Here is a 22,124-nt window from a genome sequence, read left to right as displayed (position 1 = left end):
AAATAATCGTTTATATATAAAGTATTTGTACTTTCAAGTAATTTTTTTTTTTTTTAATAAATAATATGAATTATATTTTGTATATACTAAATAGTAACTAATATTACAAAATTATAAGACATTTAAACAAAATTATACAGATGAAATCATCAACACAATTTTTAAAAAATAGCACAAAATTTTTTTACAGGAACTCTATTCTCAAAGTTAATTTCTATGTGTATATTAACATACATAGATGTATATAAATCAAATAATTTTGTTTCAATAAATAAAACGACTTACAAAGAAATAGTTATGTAGTTGACATCAACAATAAACGTAGCAGATTGCACAGCCACTGATTAAAATCGAACTGGAAAAAAAATAATACAAAAAATTATAACTGTAATAAAGCAAGTCATTATAAAAGTACAAGTTAATGTCGTGACAATTTCAATAGGTGAAGGGATGAAAGAGCTTAAATGCTCAACTTAGTTTTTCTATGGAAAACATAGGTTCATACTTTGGATACTTTTCCCTGCTGCATTGCCATGCGACATGTGTTTTGAAAATTTGACTAAAATTATTAGTTTAAGTTTTAAACTTTTTTAGCAAAAAAAAACTACTGGACACAAGGAAAACATTCATGTCAAACATGCAACTAACTGGTTACCACACGGTGGAAGCAGAACTTACCTTTGGTTTATTTGGATCTGACTCAATAGAACAAGGACAGAACTGGGAACAAATCTTATTTGCTATTTTTAATTACCTCTAAGAGATAAAATATAATTATTTAAAATAAATAATCCTCTACTAACCAACTATGGGGCGTGTCAGTGTGCACCAATCACACTTTTTAACTATTAATGTAAATCAAATAAATAATTAACCAGAAGATGATAAATATAAATGAATGGATTTTTGTTCTGGTACTAAAAGTTAAAGTGAACTAGAAGAGGAACAGTGGGTGAGAAAAATGAATTCTTGACAATATACTTCAGAAGTGATCCTGCAACGCCATTAACTTCTAACAGTGTACCATATTGACAAGTTCATCTAACATTTTATGGTTGGGCAAATCTCCAGTAGTCACACCTGTCCGTACTTTGTTATGTCCCAAAACCAACGTATTTCCTACCAAGATTTTGATGTGACAATTTGTAAAATATAATGTAAATATATGTAAATCAGAAATTTCAATATAGGAATGATGTGTACCAAACATATATAAACATAAAACAGCAAAATCTCACTGGCACTCTCAACACGATTGGATTTTGAAGGGGTGGGGACACGACACACAAGAATGGCACAATTACACAGAAGACAAACACTTTGAGTGAGTAGAAATACTTTGTTTGAATATAAAATATATTTTGCATTGTATAAATTCACTTTTCCACATCCTAACTGTATTTGTTAAATGTAAACATTGTTTGTAAATTCCAGGCCCTGAAGATGATCTCAATAAAAGATCGAAACGTTGGCACGATAAAGAAAATGTTTTTCTAAAACCTATATCACACCCGACCGCATCTCACGATATCTGAATAACTATTTTATATATTCAATCAAAGTATTTCTACTCACTCAAAGTGTTTGTCTTCTGTGTAATTGTGCCATTCTTGTGTGTCGTGTCCCCACCCCTTCAAAATCCAATCTATATAAACACAAAATAGCAAAATCTCACTGGCACTCTCGACACGACACGCAAGAATGGCACAATTACACAGAAGACAAACACTTTGAGTGAGTAGAAATACTTTGATTGAATATATAAAATATATTTTGCATTGTATAAATTCACTTTTCCACATCCAAAATGTAATTGTAATATATAAACAATGTTTGTAAATCCCAGGCCCTGAAAATGATCTCAATAAAGATCGAAACGTTGGCACAATAAAGAAAATATTTTTCTGAAACCTACATCACACCAGACCGCATCTCATGATTTCTAAATAAATAGGAATGATTATCATTATAGGAAGTACATAGAAGAAAAAGACCCATGAGTCAGAAAAAAATCAGGTTCATGGCACTTGAAGCAAATGGCAATTAAAGGGAGTTTTGACTGCTGTGAAATGTGATCGAAGACAGGACAAAATTTTATCAATATATATGATCCCCATAATTTTGACCACGGTGGCTGAGTGGTTAGGTCGTCAGACTTTATATTTGCAACCCTAGTGGTTCTGGGTTCGATCCCTGCAATATCTCTTGTCATTTTATTTGAAATTCTGACCTGTGGTATCATTTAAAAAAAATTGCATTTTGATCCTCTCACTTATTTGTTAATTTTCCTTCTTAACAGTACTTAAACGTTTTATAATTCATAATTCAAATTAATCATCTTTTTAATTCATAAGAATTACACAGTAGTAGCTTGGAAGTGATTAAGAGATTTTGGTACTGATTGAAGACAAATATTGTGTTGCATATACAAATTTTGATGATATTAAGCCTATGTTATGACAATGTCTTCCAGGTGATGAATGTATAGTTCGGTTGTTACTGATCATTTTGGTCTGCCTATCATCGCAGTGTTAGTATGTCATGTGAATTTGTCTGACAGACCAGAACAGTGAGTGCCAGCAGGTCTTGTGTATCGTTTGATCAGTGACGTAGAAAGGATCAATGTGGATACAGCGGAGAAATTAAGATGTAAACGATTGAATTCATTGGATGTTGGATGATGGGCCGAGCCCTACAGTTTGACTCTGTTGAGTCCAAAAAGGTTTGATGAATGTTTGATAAACGGTTAATTTAGTATGTTAGTGTTGATTTTGGTACCCAGCAGTTGTGAGTAGTCCATATCTTTTATTAAGTTCTTGTCATTTTAATCTTGTGTTGGTTATGTTGGTCCATATAAGTCTGCTATCTAAGTAAAGCCCAAGGTAACGACTTGGTTCATGGTGGTATTACCTTGTTAATGTGCACTGGTGGGCAGGTTTGATAATAGTGGAATTCCACAGTAAATGTAAATTCTTTCGATTAATTAAGATTTTTAGTTGAGATAAAAAAGTTAGCGTCACGACCCACGATCTTCGGCTAGATACGCCACTGCTCTACCACTTGAGCTATCGTGACCTCGATCCACTCGGACACTAACTTCCCATCTCAACCCCCACCTTTTGTTCCCTCCTTTTTGCCATTTTTCAAATTCAAAAGGTGGAGTTGAGAAGGGAAGTTAGTGTCCGAGTGGATCGAGGTCACGAAAGCTCAAGTAGTAGAGCAACGGCGTATCTAGCCGAAGATCGTGGGTTCGAATCCCGCTCATGACGCTGACTTTTTATCTCAACTAAAAACCTTAATTAATTGAAAGATATTAATTGGTAAGTGGACCATGAAACTAGTGAATTTAGTAAATGTAAACCAATTCAATGAAAAAATGAAAATTCAATTTAAAAAAATGATTATATATATATATACAGGGTGAATTGCTACTCGTGCTACAAACTTCACCAGTAGATTCTTGACCCTAAAATGAACAAAAAAGTTCATATTGACCATGGTCCGATTCCCAACCATTTCAGAGTAATTTCGCTTTTTATCGATTTTGAAAGATATCACGTCCTGGCGTCGGAAAATCGTGATATCTTTTAATCTAAACATTTCTCTTAAAATCTATAAGCACCGTTGAAATCCCCGTTAATTTTTCAATAAGAAGATGAAGGTGGCAAAACGTTTGGGTCTTTCTTCCTTGACCTTCTAGCTGTTTGTAAACTTCTTAAGCATTACATACTAAATGGGCATTAAATTAAATTAAAAAATTTCAATGGAATTATGATTTTGATTCTCTCTAAAAATTAACGGGGATTTCAACGGTGCTTATAGATTTTAAGAGAAATGTTTAGATTAAAAGATATCACGATTTTCCGACGCCAGGACGTGATATCTTTCAAAATCGATAAAAAGCGAAATTACTCTGAAATGGTTGAGAATCGGACCATGGACAATATGAACTTTTTTGTTCATTTTAGGGTGAAGAATCTACTGGAGAAGTTTGTAGCACGAGTAGCAATTCACCCTGTATATATTAAAAATGTTTGGGTGGTTATGTGGCCGGTGCAAAAATAATGCAGGTTTTAGGTTTTGAAAAGGCTGGCAAAACTATTTTTAATTTTTATACAATAAAGAAATAAAGAAATTTATTTTAAATATTTCCATCACAATCTATACATCTTTGCCAATGTAAAAAGCGCTTTTATTCTGCTGATATAAAAATCTTTATTTCGACTCACAGTAAAGTCTTGAAAGTCTGTAGGCGGGTTAATATGTAGGGTGCAGTAAGGTTTCATATCCTAAGTCCTTAAGTTTCCACAGGGTTGGCATTGTGACATGTGGCCTGGCGTTATCTTGAAGAATCGGCCCTTTACGGTTTACCAATGCTGGACAAAGACGTTGCAGTTTTCCATGCATTTTGTAAATTTTTTGGCAATATTTCTCTACTGTGATAGTTTCACCATAATTCAGGAAATTATAGTGAACTACCCCAGAAACACCACCTTTTTTGGGTGCATATTTGGTTTCGGAAAGTTTTGGCACTTCATCCTTGTCCAACAATTGACTTGTATGCCTCCTGTTATTGTACAGAATATATTTCTCATCGCACATGATGATTTAATAAAGAAACGGATCATTTTAGTGGAGGAATAGAAGAGATGTGCAAATTGCAGTGTCGATTTCTTTGGGCTTTGGTTAATTCATGCAGTACCCACTTGTCAACCTTCTTTACTTTGCCAATTTGCTCCAGATGGTGAACGGTTGAGTGATCAATGCTAAGCTCTTCTGCAATTTCCCATGTTTTCGTTCATGAATTTTCTTCAATCAACGTTTTGAGTTAATCATCGTCCACAATGGTGACCTTCCCTGTCTTCGAGATTGAAATCTCCAAGACAAAATACTAAAACCATCGCTGCACTGCATTTGCTAATGCTTCCCTCCCCTCAAACATGTTGTGTTACATGCGGTTTGGGCTTAACTATCCTCACTTCACCTAAGTTTAAATTCAAACAAATAAATATGATGAAAATTTAGTTTGGACATTTAATTTCGCAGACCCTTTCTCTTTTAAAATTCAATATAAACTAAAAAGTTTTGTATGAAAAATAACAGTTAAAAGTATTTAAAGCAATCTATAAATTAAATTTGAAGATTTAGCTTTGTTTACATGACAAGCATCTGCAAAACTAAAATCAATTTTCAAAACCTGCATTAATTTTGCACCAACCCAATAATAATAAATTAAAATAAAATAACCAAAATATAATAAAATCACCTTAAAGTTTGATTTAGCTTTTAAATCAATCTATATCATGCACAACCGAGTCATCCACCAACACTACTGAATTTGTTTGAGGCCTTTTATTCCGGGGTAATGTATTGACCATCGTTTGCCTGTACCATTGATCTAAAAAAATTAAATTGATTCATTTTACCTTTACGAAGGGTCTGTATCACCAAACGCTTCCCAAAGCAGCTCCACGTTGAATTCAAATTAAAAAAAAAAAAAAAAGGATAAATTATTCAAAATTAACAAACTCACTGTTCGCAGCACTGTTCTGCAAATTCATTCTGTTCTGGCTATTCGAACTGTTGGCTAAAATTGTCGATTGCACATTTGGACCTCGCAGCCCTCCAGGCCTGTTCACAACTATGTTTTGTGGGGTGGGAAATGTTTTGACGTTGTAGTAGTTCATCATTGGCTGGGGAGCCCTGTACTGGAAGCTCTGCTGTGGTAGATTCTGTGGAATATTATTACTCACACTAAACTGCGGGAGATTCATGGCTTGCAGCTGGATCAACTGCGCATCAAGCTGCGCATATTTTTCTTTCTAGAAAACATATAGCTAATCTTATTATTGAGCCCAAGGAGAAAATGTTTTCTATCTTACCGTCATTTGAAATTCTGGGAATGACATCAATACTGTATAGCACTTCTCGTACAGTTGTTCCTTCGTCAGAGATGGATTCTGGAATTCAAGAAAACTCATAAACATGCTAATAAAATACATCAAACCTCAATATTTACCTGTTTCTTTAACTTGTCTTGAATATTGTGCAGAACTAATAATTGGCCATAAACTATGTTGTTTTTTTAAGAAAAAAAAAGAACAATGAATTTTTAAAGTTTGTAAATTTGAGAGACGAGACTTACTTTTTTGTTGAGATTGGTCCATTGTCATCTGCTGTGTAAATGCAGGTGGATTCTTTTCATTTTCATATTCATCCCAAGCGGCTTTTCTCTCCTCCTCTGTAAGTTCTTGATCCTCTTTGTTTTCGAGCAAAGAATCGTGCTGATGATAAGAAAGAATTATATCTTTATGGTTTTGAAGAAGCTCAGCCATCAAACGGTCCTAAAAAAGATGTTTTTTCACAACTTCAGACACTGCATAAATATGTATGTGTAACATTTAAAATTGTTTACAGTTAAGCAAAACGTACAAATTCACTAGTTTTCGTGGTCTGTTTGACCAATTAATATCTCTTATATAGCTCAAGTGGTAGAGCAGCGGCGTATCTAGCCAAAGGTAGTGGGGTCAAATCCCACTCGTGACACTGACTATTTTATCTCAACTAAAAACCTTAATTAATTGAAAGGTACAAATTTACCTTTATTCTGACAGTACCATGTAAGAAATAATGTATTTCTTCAGACTGCTTATACCAGTGGAGTCCTGCTAATCTAAATATCTGTCTAATCCAAAGATTTTTCGATCAGTAAGAGAGGAAATAGTTTTTTTTTTTTTTTTTTTAATTTTTTTTACATAATAAATATAGTTTTCTTTTGAGTAGTTTTAATGGCAGTTATTTTTACTTTTCTTACTCCAAACTGCATAGCCATTCCCCCCCCCCATTTGTAAATGATTTAGTCTGCACATTAGTGTTGTTTTGGTCTGTCAGACGCGTTTCAACTTGTCACCATCTTCGTTGGTGAATTTTAACCAATTATTAATTTTAAAAAATGTGAAACGTTTATTTGGAAAAGTTGCTTTTATCTTATTTGATTGAAATGAAAACGAAGCATTGAATGTGTATCAAATTTTATTCTAACATAAAGCACGCACTGAATGGTACATGATATTTATTTCGGCTAATATTTGTCAGCGATTAATATTTTTGTCAAGTTTGGCAAAAGTGATTGATAAAGACATAGCTTCACATCTTTGGCCAAAACTTTGTGATTTACAGCACTGAGGATAAACAGCGTATGATCTCCGACTTTCATTTCCACCATGGATTTGTTACCAATGTTATGTTTTTTGAAGACAGAATTGCCGCAGAGACTGATCGCATCGACTATGGGTACTCTACACCTCATGAAGCTTGATAGATTTCTGCAGATTGTACAATCACCAACTGCAGAAACTTATCAATGGCGGTTTGGAAAAGTTAAACGGACCCTCTCTACAATATTCAATTACGGTGTTATTGCTTGATTTTGCTAGTTCAAAGCCGTTGAACTAAACAGACTTCGCGCTATACATCCAAGTCCACTGTCCCGGAGTTTTATCTCAATACCTCCTCAGACACCAAACTTTGAGCATTGAAAGCAGATACGATCAAAAGTCGATCACAAACACTGCAAGATAGACAAAACAAATTTCGAATATCGTTTTGAAGCATTTGTCTGGTGCTCGCCAGTAGAATGCTACTTCCATCAGCTCGGAGATGTCTTTGGCAGACATATGGGTGTTACATGTATGTCAAATGTTTCAGGGACAGCAATGGCAAAAATCGTTCACTGTGCCAGCTTTCCCATGCTCCGTAAAGAGATTCCCTTACTCAGCAATGGACATTGGAATGTACTTGTGCATGGGTCGTAGCCTCCTCTTTCCAACAATATACAAGATTTAAATTTTCATTAGGCTTTTGTGTGCGCTGAGGCTTAATTTTTTTTTAAATTTAATTTTTTTTCCTAGTTTTTTTACACGCTTACTTCAAGTTTTTACATAGAAATATTGTCCAAAAAACACATTACTATAAAAATCAATTGATGGGTACAAACTGTACACTCAAACACACGAATCATCGCTACATCTCAGCCATGAGTTACTGGGAATGAAAAGGATGCTAGAGTGACGGTTTTGGCCAATCAGCGCTATGCACTCTCGCTGCCAACCCTTAAGCGTGTGATGCAAATTCAATGTTGTATCAGCGAGCTGACCATGTAAGCTAAAAAAATGACACTACCATGTCTCTGAGATTAATATTTAAGGAGTTATTAAGGCAAGATACACCTTTTTTTTCCCAAGGTCATATTTCTCCGAAGCAGAGGTCATATAAACCCTCAAGGTGCCGGTGTTTTTGAAAAAAAAAAGCCCATTTGTAAGTATGTCGGGTTCGAATGCAGGGCCACAGGATTCGAACCCGGGACCTTTACCTTACAGTGATGAACACCGTGTCAACGCTTAAACCGTTGAGGCCACCGACACCCTTCACACCATTTTGTTGTAGTACAACTTTCTATTTTAAGGGGGAAGTCGGTGGCGCTCATCACTGAAAGTAAAAGTCCTGGGCTTGAATCTGACAGCCCTGCATTTGAATGTATTGCAAAAAGTTCAAAATTTAACAGTTCAAACCCGACATACAAATGGACTTTTTTTTCAAAAACACCAGTATCATGAGGGTTCATATAACCTCATAGTTGAACCTCTTGAATTAAAAAAAAAAAAAAAAAAAAAAAAAAAAAAAAAAAAAAAAAAAAATTAAAAACTGAATGTTGTTACTGAATAACAATTTATGAAATATGAACTTTTATTCTTCTCTAAAGACTATTTGCTTTTAAAACATCCTTAAACAAAAAAACTTGTTCAATGAAGCCTTGTTTTCTCTGTTTGCACATGTTCGATCAATATTTGTACCTAACTGAATCACCGTTTAATGGAGCGATAAGTTTTATTGAGATGGAACAGGTTGACCTGAACTAAAAATTTCGTGAAATGATAAAAATTTTGGCATTTAATAGACGAACCGTTGGATAAATCAATACATATATTCGTGTCTTAAATTTCGTAACTCATTTAGAATCTGTCCATCAGTAGTATAATTTAGCAAAAACCACGATGACAAGAAATGTTTTTGACAATTCAAGTGTGTATGATTATTCAAATAAATATTTTTTCAACATTCTTTCTTCTGAGTTGCATGTACACTATTACCTGCTCTGGTCTGTACCACACTTGTTTTACTGCTTACTTTTGCATTATTTGGCTAATTTAACGGACGAGCGGGACTCACTGTACTTCAAAAACTTTTAGCCACTGCAGTGACAAAAATTCTGTTTTTTTTAAATAAAACAATACCTTTGGCAGTATTGGTACCCCTTGCAGTTCCGATCCTTCGGGATCAAAGCTGTACAATTCCGCTAATGCTGAATGTGAAAAATGCCGATCAATTTGGTGTTCGTCGATAACTCGAAGTGAAGTAGAAAGTTTAGCAACTTGTCTTTCATAAATCTTCTCTTCCATTGTGCCCTATAAAGTACAAAATTAATCAAATTAAACAATATTATTATTTATATATTTTTTACCTTAGACAAAAACCGATAAATGTAACAAGGCTTTGTCTGCCCAAACCTATAAACTCTAAATATACTTTGTACATCATACGAAGGATTCCAAGAGGCATCAAACAGGATTACTCGATTGGCCCCAGTCAAATTTATGCCTAAACCTCCTGCCCTCGTTGAAATGAGAAACAACCTCGCCCTGAAGTTAAAATTAATTTATTTTAAAAAATTCTCAAGATAAGAAATTTAATCAAAGAATAACATACCTAGTATTAGATTCCTTATTAAAGTTTTTACACCAGGAATGACGGTAATCAGTACCAGTGGAACCATCAAGTCTGAAATAATCAGCACCCTTTATCCAAGAACCTGCAAATTGATTATTTCCTCCATCTTTATTTTCGTCTAATTTCTCTAAGAAATATTCAATAATGTCCAATGTGTACAATGATTGACTGAACACGAGACTGCAATAAAGGATAATTAATTACAACCACTTTGTTCAGAGGAAAAATTTATTTATAACTTACATTTTGTCCCCAATTTCTTCACAGTACTTTAAAATTGTGAAAAAGAGGAAAAGCTTTGAACTTCGGGTTATATCCTCCCAATCGTCTTCTACAACTAGATCTGACCACCATTCTTTTTTCGTTTCAACAACTTCTTCCTCCTCCTCCACCATGTTTTTATTTTCTATAAATATAAATTTGTTAAAAATAGAAGAAAACCACCAAATAGAAAGTTAGTTGATGTACATACGTCTTGTTCGTCTTGTTGATTTTGATTGGTGTGAAGTATTAGAATCAGAATCAGATGATTCTGTCGTTTCAGAGAGGGAACTTTTACTCTCTGAGTCACCATCACCATCATCAATGAAGTCTTTCAGAGATCCTTCCTCATCATCACAATTCATCTACCAAGAATGACAAATAAATAAAATAGTAATTACTTTATAAATGGGTTACAGACCACTCTCGCGATTTCATCTTTTTCAGCCTTCATCAATAACGCTCGAGGATGAAGACAAATCCTCATTAGATTTTGAAAATCGGCGAACAGCCTTCTCTTTAAGATGTCACTGGTCTGGATTACATTGTCCAAATAAAACCTGTAAAGCTTGCACTGGAGGTCTGTTAATTTTAGATGAATCACATACTCAAACTTGGGCGGTAAATAAGGAGTAAGTACGTTATAATCTTTCCTCTGTGAATTAAAACCGGAATAAGTCAATGAATTTAAGACAAAGATGATATTCGTACTTGAACAATCCCATCAAGCATCGTGTGGAGTACATGAGCTCGCCGCTTCATAATCTTAACATCGTGGTTCGTTGAATCTTCAAACTGACCGTTTTGAATGGGATTCACAAATCGGTTCTTGAATTCTTTTCTTGTACCGAGCAAGTTGGGCTTCACAAACTGTACCATGCAATGATCTGGAAATGTACAATATTGTTAAAGAATCACAAGAGAAAGTACAAAAATTAAAACTAACATTCGACTAAGTTGTTCTGCAATGGTGTTCCCGTCAGGACAATTCTCCTGAGCGTCTTGAGTTTGTTCATAGCTTTGGATATTGCTGTCGATTCATTTTTAAGAATATGGCCTTCATCACAAATGACAACATCAGGACCTAGGATTGAAAATGAAATTGGCAAAATTTCTATCTATAAACTTCAAATTATTTTTATTATACCTGGATCTAAAAGTGTTTCGGTGTAAGTTTGCTTATAACTTTTTTTAACTTTCCCAGGTGGATTTGACAATGATCTAAAAAGGTTGTAGCCCATGATCATGACACCACCGCACCTGTGCCATTCCTTCAGTTGATGAGTTCGATATGCAGCATCAACCCTAAACATATAAAAGACGTATTAAATTATTTATCCACATGGCAAATATTGAATAAACTACTTTGAAAAGTGAAAAACTTCAATATCTTGACCGGAGCCGACATCCTTAAGCCACTTGTTGAACTCTGAGACCCAATTTAATACTGTCGAGACGGGAGCAACGACAAGAATGGTGTTTACTTTGCATTCCTTGTTTGAGAGGATGGTGTGCGCCAATGTTATAACCTAAAAATTTATGTTAATCCTATATTCATCTTTCCCCCCCCCACAGTTCATACCTGAAGAGTCTTTCCGAGGCCCATGCAATGAGCCAAAATACAGCCGGAACCTTTCTTATTTGAAAGGTCTTTGAGCGATTCAAAACAAGAATCCCACATGAATTTGACCCCACTCGCCTTGAAATTACAATATTACAAATTTAGTTACAACTTACAAAGAAATAAATTCTATTCACCTGATGGGGCTTCAATTTTTTAACCAAATCAGGGTCGACTGACAATAGAGGTGTTTTGGTATCGGGATCGAAGTCTAAGACGACCTCCTTGAGTTCTTCCACCTCTGTGTTTGCAATCTCCATCAATTTGTTATACTGAAAACATTACGTTTAGAATAGTAATAAAATATAGCTTAAAGTGCACCAATGTAAAATTACTAATTTTTGCTTTTCGGCAATCCGTTTCTTTCTTTCTTGCTCTTCTTTTAAAGCTGCCTGAGTTGATTCCTTCAGGTCATCCTCTTTCAGAACACGTCTTATGTTTTTCCTGCCCTTGCCACCACTGTCTTCCACCTGATAATTTATACTTAATTTTAAAAAAATAATTGTACGGATAAATTTGCATTAATATTATTAACACTAGTTCAAACAAGCATGACACACACTGAAATAAGTGGAATAAGTTTCACAATTTTCAGAATCAGTACGAGTTGAATTAACGTTTAATTGTCCAACACTAATTAAATTAAAATATTCTTCCTTTCATGGAGAGTTTTATAGCAAAAAGAATTTAGTAATTTTCTAAGATGTTAGTTGTGTATAAATAATGAATTAATAGGCTAGTTTCTGATCAATTTGGTCTATCTACACTGCTTTGGTCTGTCAGAACCCACTACTGAAGATGACCAGAAGCCAAAATGTATTTAACTGCCCAAACAACACAAGTACATAAAAAGTCATTTCTGATCATTTTGATCTGCTTATCCTCAATCAGAATCTTCTGCTTCTCATATCTTGTGGTGCGTTTGTTGACGTGTAATACATATAGGAAAACACACAGGTCAAAAAACAGGAGGATAGGCAGACCAAAACGATTGGAAATGGCCAAACTTCATGTCTTCTTCCTGCAATCTCCAAGAAGAAATATAACAATTTTTCCCCACCTTTGACAACTGATAACGGTGTATCCCAATAAAATGCATACATTTACTATGTTCAAAATAATTTTTTTCTTGGAATACTATTTCATCAATAAAGTTATCACAAACTAATAGAAGAAACAAATCAAAAATTAAGTAAATTAAAAATTAAACAAAAAATCTTGATAGGAAATGGTTAAAAAAATTTACTGAATGATTCAATTAATTAAGGTTTTAAGTTGAGATAAAAAAGTCAGTGTCACGAGCGGGATTCGAACCCACGACCTTCGGCTTGATACACCGCTACTCTACCACTTGAGCGCTATCGTGACTTCTACCACCTCGGGCATTAACTTCCCATCTCAACCCCACCTTTTGAATTTTCTCTCTTTTTTGCCATTTTTCAAATGTGTAATTGGATTGGATTCTCGGTGACAAATGAAATGGCCACAGAGGGCTTTAGTGAAGTGTATTTTGAAAAATGGCAAAAAGGAGAGAAAATTCAAAAGGTGGGGTTGAGATGGGAAGTTGAGCCCGAGGTGATCGAAGTCACGATAGCGCTCAAGTGGTAGAGTAGCGGCGTATCAAGCCGAAGGTCGTGGGTTCGAATCCCGCTCGTGACACTGACTTTTTTATATCAACTTAAAACCTTCATTAATTGAATGTTATTAATTGGTCAAGCAGACCACGAAAAATAGTGAATTTACTGAATGAGTTGAAAAGCATTCTCTACGATTTTTACCTAAATTTGTCAAGGAATTACTGAAAAAAATTACATTTGACTTTTTTCGACGGGTACTTCCAGAAGCATCTGAATCTGAAGATGTCTGAACCTGAATCCGTTTGCGTTTTTTACTGAAACAATAAAATAATAAATAAAACAGTTTGACGAATGTTTTACAAATTGACTCGAGTAAAGAGAAAATTACTTTGTCGTTTCGGCAGGCTTTTTTTCTTTGTCTTCTGAACCAAAATCGTCATCGTCAGAAGAAGAAGAAGACGGTTCGTGGAATGATGAGCTGTCTTCGCTGTTTGAAAATAGTCTATTCCTCTTTCCAATTTTCTTTCTCCTTAGAACATTACAAAACCAAATCATTATTATCCACAAACAACGAAAAGTGCAAACAAACAAAACAAAGCTTAGCATTCCAGCTAGAAATGGCTATAATACCTTTTAACCTTTTTTGGAGTCTTAATCATATCGTCGTCTGAACTGAACAGTATAAATAAATAATTAAAGTATGAATTTCAAACAATAATACATATTGAATATGTAAAATAATAATAATAATATTAATGCACTCAGAAGGGATATAGCTAACCTAAGATAGAGGTTTGGATGTTAGGGCGAGAAATGACCTTAGCCGTTAAAACGCCCTTAAAAATTAATAATAATACTAATAATAATAACAAAAAAAATATATATACAAAACAAAGTAAATTAACATTGTACATCATGGTAAGTACCGTCTGGCGGAAAATATGTATACACATATTGAAACATGTTAAAGTTGATTTCTGACTTACTTTTCAGATGTGCTGTCTTTCACAATTTTCTTTTCAGTTCTCTCCTTTTTCTGTATAACTTTATCTTCATCACTACAAGAATCATCGCTGAGCTTCTGCGAAAGGAGCTTATCCGTGTACCTCTTCTTCGAATTAGTTGTCCTTTTCTAAAAATAAAATTGAGTTCAAAATTTAACCAAAATTTAATTCCAAATTACTACAGACAAATTTACTGAATAAAAACAAAACAAAAGCAAAACTTGTCATCATAAGTCAATTAGGAAATAATAATAATATAATGACTGCAAGACTTCACAGACTGCTTTATTAACTTGTTTATTAGTTTACCTCCTTATTTTCATTTCCTTTGGATTTTGTTTCCAGCGCTTTTTTCTTTGGATTCCGTTTTTCATCATCTGATATATCCAACTGGATTTCTGAGGCAACTAGAAATTTAAAACGCCACATTAATGATGCCAAGCCAAGATAATTAAAACAATTGAATATAAAATTATACCTGTGTCTACAGAATCTGAATCTTCACTTAAAAGTGTACTTAAAATACGACCATCTTCACTTCTTTTAATTTTAAATGATGGTTCCAAATCAATATTCAAATCAAATACTTAAAAAAATAAAAAAAAATAAAATAAAATAAAAAAATAAAATAAAAAGAGGTGACAGTGAGGAAAGGTAAACATTTAATTCACATTAGATAAAAAGGTTAAACATTTTATTTTATATGGTTTAATAAAGTTGATGAAAGGTTCCTGAAAAGAAAATGTAAAACCACGTACCATTTGACACATCGTCATCATCCTTCCCTCCTTCATTATCCTTTGTTTTGCCTTCCTCCTCTCCACTTTCATCCAGGCAGTCCAATAATGACAATCCTTTGTTGGTATTTTTTGTTCCAGACTTAGTCCCTTTTTTTTGTTCTGGGCTTGTGCCGCAAGAACTTCCACTGTTATATTCATTGGTGTACTCTTTTTGTTTATAATTGAGACTAGATATGTCAAGAAATCTGTAAAAGATAATATTTAGACTGATGTTTTCAACAAAGATGATCACTAGAAGTGTAAACAGTACTTCTTGAAGTCTTCATCAGAAGAACTGAAATATTTTTCTTTGTCTTCTTGGGTAGTTTTCTCCTTATTGCGTTTTTGTTTTTTTAGAACAGGCTTCTTTTTGTTTTTTGCTTTAAAATCTTCTTCACTCGATGAATGAGTTCCCAACTGCAACACAAGCAAATTTAAGATAAAAGAGAACTTTGCATGGATAGTATTCAAATATTTACTGGATCTGTAGCAGAAGAGCCACATTCCAAGGAAGACAATCTTGCGATTCTTTTCTTGCTTTTCTCCTTTTTTGTAGATTTCTTTGGAAATAATTCCTTTTTATTAATATCACTGCTAGAATCGCTGAAGGCATTTTTGAGATCGTGGTCTGAGTCATCCTTTGATGAATCAGACACCATTTTTTTCTTTGCCAACTTTCCAGCTTTGTTTTTATCATTAAATGCTGCCTTTTCTTCCCTCTCGGATTCTGAATCACTTCCAATTTTACTGCTTGAAGCTTTTCTTTCACCTGTTTTGGACGAAGAACATTGTACCTCTTCTGACAATTGCAATTCCTCAAATTCACTACGAGGGGGTTCTAAAGTAGAATCTAGTTGTAAGTCATCTGTTAAACCATCAAATAAGTCACAACTAACTTCCATTTCATTATTTTGAAAAGGTTCCGTATCTTTATTTTCATTGGTGGTACTGGTAAGGGGATCGTTTAATATCGACTCTTCAAATGCAGACATTTCTGTAGTGTTAATTTCAGACTTCACCACACAGTCTTTTGACTGGTTTTGATTAGTTTTCAAGTGGTTAGATGGCGGTTCATCATCCGAGCTCAAGTCTACCACGTCGGTTTTCTTCTGTGAGCAATCCTTTTGCCTCTTAATACCACTTTTAATCATTTCAATGTTAAATAATCTGCCATCCTTCGTTTTAACCCCATTCTTTTTGCTTTCGTTCTCACTGTCTTGTTCTTCATCACTGTCGATTAATTCAATGACTTGTTCCGATGCTATTACATTTTCAGTTTTAGCATTCGTTGTAACTTGCTTTTGCCACTTCTTCATATAACTGTGCATAGACTTCTTGAATGTGTTTAAAGTCTGTATCGAAGAAATCAACACGTCATTACAAGAATCAGCAAACCCATTTAAATCACTGAGAGATTTTATTTCAGATAACTGTGAATGTTTTTTGCCAAGATCAACTTCAAGAATATCACAGAACTTTCTCAAATTTGTTAAGTAATTATTATACTTGTCTGTGGCTTTGAGAATGTGCTCGGTATAATCACTGTTTGTATCAAACACACTGACGTCTAATATTGACTTTCTTGATTTGCTCTAAAAAAGGATTATCATGTCAATAAGCAATACAAGAGTAAATTTTAAGAGAGAAAAAGAATTTAATTTTTACCTGCGAAGTCTCAATTTTAGCATTTGACTTGCTCCTAAAAAAGACCAAGACAAAACAGTTAAATTTCCTAAAACAAACCACAACAAAATAGTTACTTAATGTTTTTTAGATGTTCTTTAACGGCCCAGCAAAGTGCCCTGAGCTCGTATAAAACTTCAGGCTTGCAAAATAGGCACTGCCAGTCATTGTCTTCTACTTTATTTGCATAACTTCTACCAAAATTTACCTTAAGGCATTTCTGAAATGAAAAAAATATTAATAAGAGGGCAAAACCTACTAACGATCAATCAACCAATTGATATCACAACCTTGCAAAATACGTGCGGGCATTTGGAACACATGAATAGGTGCCCCCCTTGACCACACCAACTGCAGTATTTATCAAAACCGTCCTCATCGTTGGAAAACTCCCCATCCCCGTAAAATTCATAGCAATGCTGTAAATATCAAATGAAATGGATAATTCTGTATAAAATAGCTTAATTACAAGCTAATTACCTTACAAAGTACAACCTTCAGGAAGATATGTTCATACAAATTTTCCTTTAAAAGGATTACATGCTTTATATCATTGAAACAGGCTGTACATAGAATCTTCTGGTTTTTAATGACAGACACATCTGTAAAACAAAAACAAAAAAATAAAACAAACAGCTAGAATAAATAATTTCATTTTCCCTAATAAAAAGTCTAATAAATCCCAAACTGACTCCTCGAGCACAGACTGATCATTCCCTGACATCCTCCTCCTTCAAAATTGATCCGAAACCTCTATCTATCCAATACCCAATTTCGTTTTTGAAACATTTTACTCCTTAGTAATTGCATAGACTGATAGAACATATAGAACTATCTGAAAGAAAGGACATCTGGATACATAAAAGGCTTTTGGCAAGGTTTGGTATCCCGGATTCATACACAAAGTGAAGAATCTGCCATCCCTGCCACTATCATGCCATATTTGTCCAATCAAATGTCTACTTTTAAGTGACAAAGGCGATTATCTAAATCCTCAGCGATCTTGGGAATTCTGCAGGGTATATTGAGTCCACACCTAGAGTAGAGTGACTTCTATACATTAACAACTTCCCTTCAATCGACACTTTTTCAATATCCCACTTCGAAAATGGCAGTCTTATGCAGACGGAATCACCCAATCCACAGAACAAACAATCCAGGCCTGATTTGTAAGTTGGAAATTTGGTGCAAAATCCGGACTGGTGGTAACACTCAGATATCAATAATTGTTGCCTTCACCCTGCGCCACTTTCACACCTACATTCCCAAAATGATACTACACAATGAATTTATCCTCACTTGCAAAGGTACCTATAGGTATTACTTGACAAGAAGCTGATATGGATTGACTAACTCAACCACTCCAGCTCTCCTCTTTTTTTACTACTTTTGTCCATGACAGGTTAAGAATATGATAAACTGCTCACCCATCAAACAATCTTAACCCGGATCCAACCACTTCTTAAGAATTTGGTTTCTGTCCATAGCACACATGTCAACAACAGCTCTCCATAGAGGAATCGACACAATTTTAAAAACTGCAAAAATGCATCAAGCTCTATTTGTTAGCATGCAGTGGGCCTTTGGCAGAGTCTGGCATTCTGGACTTCTATTGAAAATTAAGTAGTTGCCAGGGTTCTACTACCATCGTGCAAAATCATAGCTCACCAAAAGAGCTGGCTTTCTGCAGTGAAGCATCTGGGGGGGGGGGCATTTCTTACTTGTGTTATGTCCATCTAAGATGACAATGACAGCCATGTTTCCAGATGATCTTGCTATACTTACTAGAGGCAAAAGTCTTATAGTTTCTAAACTATAAAATCATGTTAACAAAATTGTTGACGAATGAAAAATGGCGTATGAAAGTAAATTCCCAAAGATTTGTAACAACACTGATAGTCATGGAGCTTAGGCACCTGAAGTTGATTCCGTCAAATATTTAGGCATCCCACTCAATAAAAGATAAACATATTCAAAACATATGTGATTTGATTAAACGACTTTTGGGATGAACCTGGCCTTCTAAAGCCCATTCTTGACAAGAGTTCTTAAAATTAATGTTGTTATACCTATCACTTCTCCGTCCCGTTTGGCAGTATGCATCATCTTTTCTGGTTTTCAATTAAAAACACTCCCAAGTCCATTAAAATCAAGTTCTGTAGATTATCACAAACACGCCTTATATTTGGAATTCTGTACTTCACTGTGATCTAAATACACCATGCATCGCCGAAGTGGTGAAAGAAGCATATGTGAAATTGTATCATAACTGAGCACTTGAATACATCTTCACTGATTTTGTCCAGTTGCTATCACTGACAAATGAACTTCAAAAACTGAAAAGAAGACATCTTGCTGTGTAAATAAATTTAGTTTAAAAATTATTTGGAGATTGTGAGATGCGGTCTGGTGTGACCGTGGTTTTTAAAATACATTTTCTTTATCGTACCAACATTTCTATCTTTATCGAGATGATCTCAATAAAGATCAAAATTGGCCGATAAAGAAAATGTTTTTCTAAAACCTATGTCACACCAGATCGCATCTCACGGTCTCCAAATAATCATTAACTAATGGCCACTAAACACCACAAGTTAGTTTAAAAAGAATCCAAATTTCAAAGGACAACCATTGGGTGGAATCCTCCTCACATGCTTAACTATTAAAAGGCTTTGTCTCTTAATTATGTTCTTGAAGATGATACATGCAGTGGATGTCCTTCGAGGTTGACGATGACATATTGAGGCATAGGCTAGAAGAAAATCCCTTTTTGACAACCTGAGACCTAGGAGAGACGTTGAATTTTTCCCATACAACAATTAGAAACCACATCCAAAGACAACAGGTTTGTTCAAAAGTGGATCCCACATGAACTGAGCAAAAGAGTTTGACAGATCGGATCTCAATTTGCTCTTCACTCCTCTATCATCACACTTACGACCCCATTTCTTCATAGATGGTAGCAGGTGATGAAAATTAGATCACACACAAAAACATAGTCCGCAAAAATGCTTATTGCCACTCAGTCAACAGCCCCTAGTTGTTCTGGCGGCCCCTTGCTTTTGAGCTGTCACCACAAGGGCAAATGGTTAATAGTGAACTGTACTGTAAACAGCTAACCCTTTAGACCTTCAAATAAACTAAAAACGACCTGATCTAGCAAGCATAAATGGTGGTCTTTCAACTCTACAATACCCATCCCAACGTTGCTTTGAGTACCAAACAATTACTAAATAATCTGAATTGGTAAATTTTATCACACCCGCCATACTTTACTCTCCGGACATTTCACCTTGTGACTAATCTTTTCAGTCATTACAAAATTTTTGAAACCGTTCAAACATTGCTGGACTCAAAGGATGGGAATTATTATGCAAAATGAATAGATGCTTCCTGAAGAAACATGGCAAAAAGTAATTGCAAACAGTGGAATTTGAGAGGAACTTGTACAACAGTCAATTTGTATATCTGGTGAATGCAAATATGTGTATGTATATAGTATTTGCATATTGGTATCTAAATTATACTGTATGATATTATTTTATTATTGTCAATGTTTAATATCTCAATGTTTTTCAACTTTTACATGTTCTTTGTCTTTCTTATAATTATTCTTAAATTAATAATATTAAATATATTCTTTCAATTAATTAATCTTTTTATGTAAGGTATTGGTCGAAATGAGAAAGTTAGTGTCATCCCGCTCGTGACACTAACTTTTTCATTTCCACCAATACCTTACATAAAAAGATTAATTAATTGAAAGAAGTCATTTGGTCAATCGAAATATAGTGGATTAAATACATTATTGTTGCAATAAAATAGGCTCTTGCTCGTAAATAAATAAACAAACAAATGATGTCTCAGATATAGAACAAAGAATATAATAAAACAATTTGAAAATGTCTTCTCAGTAGATCTTAAAGGAGCTGTAAAATGTTACATGTTTACAAAAAATATTGTGAACACAATAATTAAAGTGCAATTTAATTTTTATTTTATATCATCATGGGTTGTGATGATGATGGATCATTCTTAGTGTATGTTTTTACACAATTTAGTATACAGGTAAACAATTGATAAGGTTGTATTCATTTATAATGAGGACAATGTTTTGGACTTTTTGGACATTTTCATAAGTAATCTGCTATAATGAATAACATAGAGGTTTAGCAGAGGTAAGCATGAAAATTTTTCAAAAGTTAAAAACGTACTGGGTACAGGATTTTACTTAATTTCATTTTAGCATCTGTGACGTTTTTTTTTTTTTTTTTTTTTCATTCTCATAAGTACTCTGCTATAATGAATAACATAGAGGTTTAGCAGAGGTAAGCATGACAATTTTTCAAAAGTTTAAAACGTACTGGGTACAGGATTTTGCTTAATTTCATTTTAGCATCTGTGACTTTTTTTTTTTTCATTCTCATAAGTACTCTGCTATAATGAATAACACAGAGGTTTAGCAGATGTAAGCTTTAAAATTTTTCTAAAGTTAAAAACATACTGGGTACAGGGTTTTGCTCAATTTCTTTTTAGCATTTGTGACGAGTATTTTTTTTCCCCCTTTGCAACAAGTGTTTATTTTTATCTATTGCAATTATTATCTAATTGTAATCTATTCTTTTTATCTAAAGTTAAGTTTTTAATTATATATTTTTATGTATATTTTTGTAAAATGGACTACTCAATTTTGGGTCATGTGACCCGTTTGAACACCGATAAAATGAATCAATTTTCATGAATATTATTGATATTTATGATATGATGTGGAGGATAAGGACAGGAGAAGAAAGAACACAAAATAGAATAAACATTTGAAAAAGTCTTTCCATTAGATCTTGAAGGAGCTGTAAAATGTTATTTCTTTACAAAAAAAAAAAATATTATTGCGAATACTACAATTAAAAGACAATCTAATTTTTTTAATTCAGATCATCGGTTGTGATGATGATCTTAATGTGTTTTTACACAATTTAATATATGTATAAACATTTGGGTTGCATATATTTAAAATAAGGACAATGTTTTGGACATTCTCATGAGTACCTGCTATAATGAATAACACAGAGGTTTAGCAGATGTAAACATGAAAATTTTTCAAAAGTTAAAATGTACTGGGTACAGGATTTTGAGCAATTTCATTGTAGCATCTGTGACGGGTATTTCCCCCCCCTCCTTTGTAACAAGTTTTTATTTTTATCTATTGCAATTATTATATAGTTATAATCTATTCTTTTTATCTAAAGTTAAGTTTTTAATTATATATTTTTATGTATGTTTTTGTACAATGGACTACTCCATTTTGGGTCATGTGACCCGTTTGAACAGTGATAAAATGAATAAATTGTCATGAATATTATTGATATTTATGATATGACATGGGGGATAAGGACAGGAGAAGAAAGAAAAAACA

General features: G+C 33.9%; 1 protein-coding gene across 4 annotated transcripts in view; it reads right to left on the bottom strand.

Moving 5' to 3' along the window:
• Nucleotides 1-70: 70 nt before the first annotated feature.
• Nucleotides 71-22,124, bottom strand: part of LOC106670416 (transcriptional regulator ATRX homolog) — a 23,807-nt gene continuing 1,753 nt past the window's right edge. Inside the window, exons 4-35 of one of the 4 annotated variants that reach the window (XM_014400720.2) lie at nucleotides 17,192-17,313; nucleotides 17,002-17,130; nucleotides 16,789-16,931; nucleotides 16,694-16,727; nucleotides 15,508-16,620; nucleotides 15,300-15,445; nucleotides 15,008-15,234; nucleotides 14,728-14,835; nucleotides 14,559-14,656; nucleotides 14,232-14,377; nucleotides 13,876-13,917; nucleotides 13,634-13,774; nucleotides 13,481-13,559; nucleotides 12,004-12,138; nucleotides 11,806-11,940; nucleotides 11,630-11,746; nucleotides 11,413-11,576; nucleotides 11,195-11,352; nucleotides 10,994-11,131; nucleotides 10,759-10,934; nucleotides 10,469-10,702; nucleotides 10,259-10,412; nucleotides 10,030-10,192; nucleotides 9,766-9,966; nucleotides 9,521-9,698; nucleotides 9,294-9,464; nucleotides 6,146-6,344; nucleotides 6,020-6,072; nucleotides 5,883-5,960; nucleotides 5,534-5,822; nucleotides 5,267-5,398; nucleotides 137-355 (exon numbers count right to left, since the gene is read on the bottom strand). In XM_014400720.2, coding sequence (XP_014256206.1) covers nucleotides 5,292-5,398; nucleotides 5,534-5,822; nucleotides 5,883-5,960; nucleotides 6,020-6,072; nucleotides 6,146-6,344; nucleotides 9,294-9,464; nucleotides 9,521-9,698; nucleotides 9,766-9,966; nucleotides 10,030-10,192; nucleotides 10,259-10,412; nucleotides 10,469-10,702; nucleotides 10,759-10,934; nucleotides 10,994-11,131; nucleotides 11,195-11,352; nucleotides 11,413-11,576; nucleotides 11,630-11,746; nucleotides 11,806-11,940; nucleotides 12,004-12,138; nucleotides 13,481-13,559; nucleotides 13,634-13,774; nucleotides 13,876-13,917; nucleotides 14,232-14,377; nucleotides 14,559-14,656; nucleotides 14,728-14,835; nucleotides 15,008-15,234; nucleotides 15,300-15,445; nucleotides 15,508-16,620; nucleotides 16,694-16,727; nucleotides 16,789-16,931; nucleotides 17,002-17,130; nucleotides 17,192-17,313 — 5,378 coding nt within the window. In that variant the 3' untranslated portion in view covers nucleotides 137-355; nucleotides 5,267-5,291. Of the gene's footprint in view, nucleotides 356-5,266; nucleotides 5,399-5,533; nucleotides 5,823-5,882; nucleotides 5,961-6,019; nucleotides 6,073-6,145; nucleotides 6,345-9,293; nucleotides 9,465-9,520; nucleotides 9,699-9,765; nucleotides 9,967-10,029; nucleotides 10,193-10,258; nucleotides 10,413-10,468; nucleotides 10,703-10,758; nucleotides 10,935-10,993; nucleotides 11,132-11,194; nucleotides 11,353-11,412; nucleotides 11,577-11,629; nucleotides 11,747-11,805; nucleotides 11,941-12,003; nucleotides 12,139-13,480; nucleotides 13,560-13,633; nucleotides 13,775-13,875; nucleotides 13,918-14,231; nucleotides 14,378-14,558; nucleotides 14,657-14,727; nucleotides 14,836-15,007; nucleotides 15,235-15,299; nucleotides 15,446-15,507; nucleotides 16,621-16,693; nucleotides 16,728-16,788; nucleotides 16,932-17,001; nucleotides 17,131-17,191; nucleotides 17,314-22,124 lie in introns of all 4 variants that reach the window. The other 3 variants (XM_014400722.2, XM_014400721.2, XM_014400723.2) reach the window with 3 other exon arrangements.

Source organism: Cimex lectularius, unplaced genomic scaffold (genome assembly GCF_000648675.2).
Source record: "Cimex lectularius strain Harlan isolate CLEC.00 unplaced genomic scaffold, Clec_2.1 scaffold103, whole genome shotgun sequence".
NCBI classification, from domain to species: Eukaryota; Metazoa; Arthropoda; class Insecta; order Hemiptera; family Cimicidae; genus Cimex; species Cimex lectularius.
This window is presented reverse-complemented; position numbering and strand designations above follow the sequence as displayed.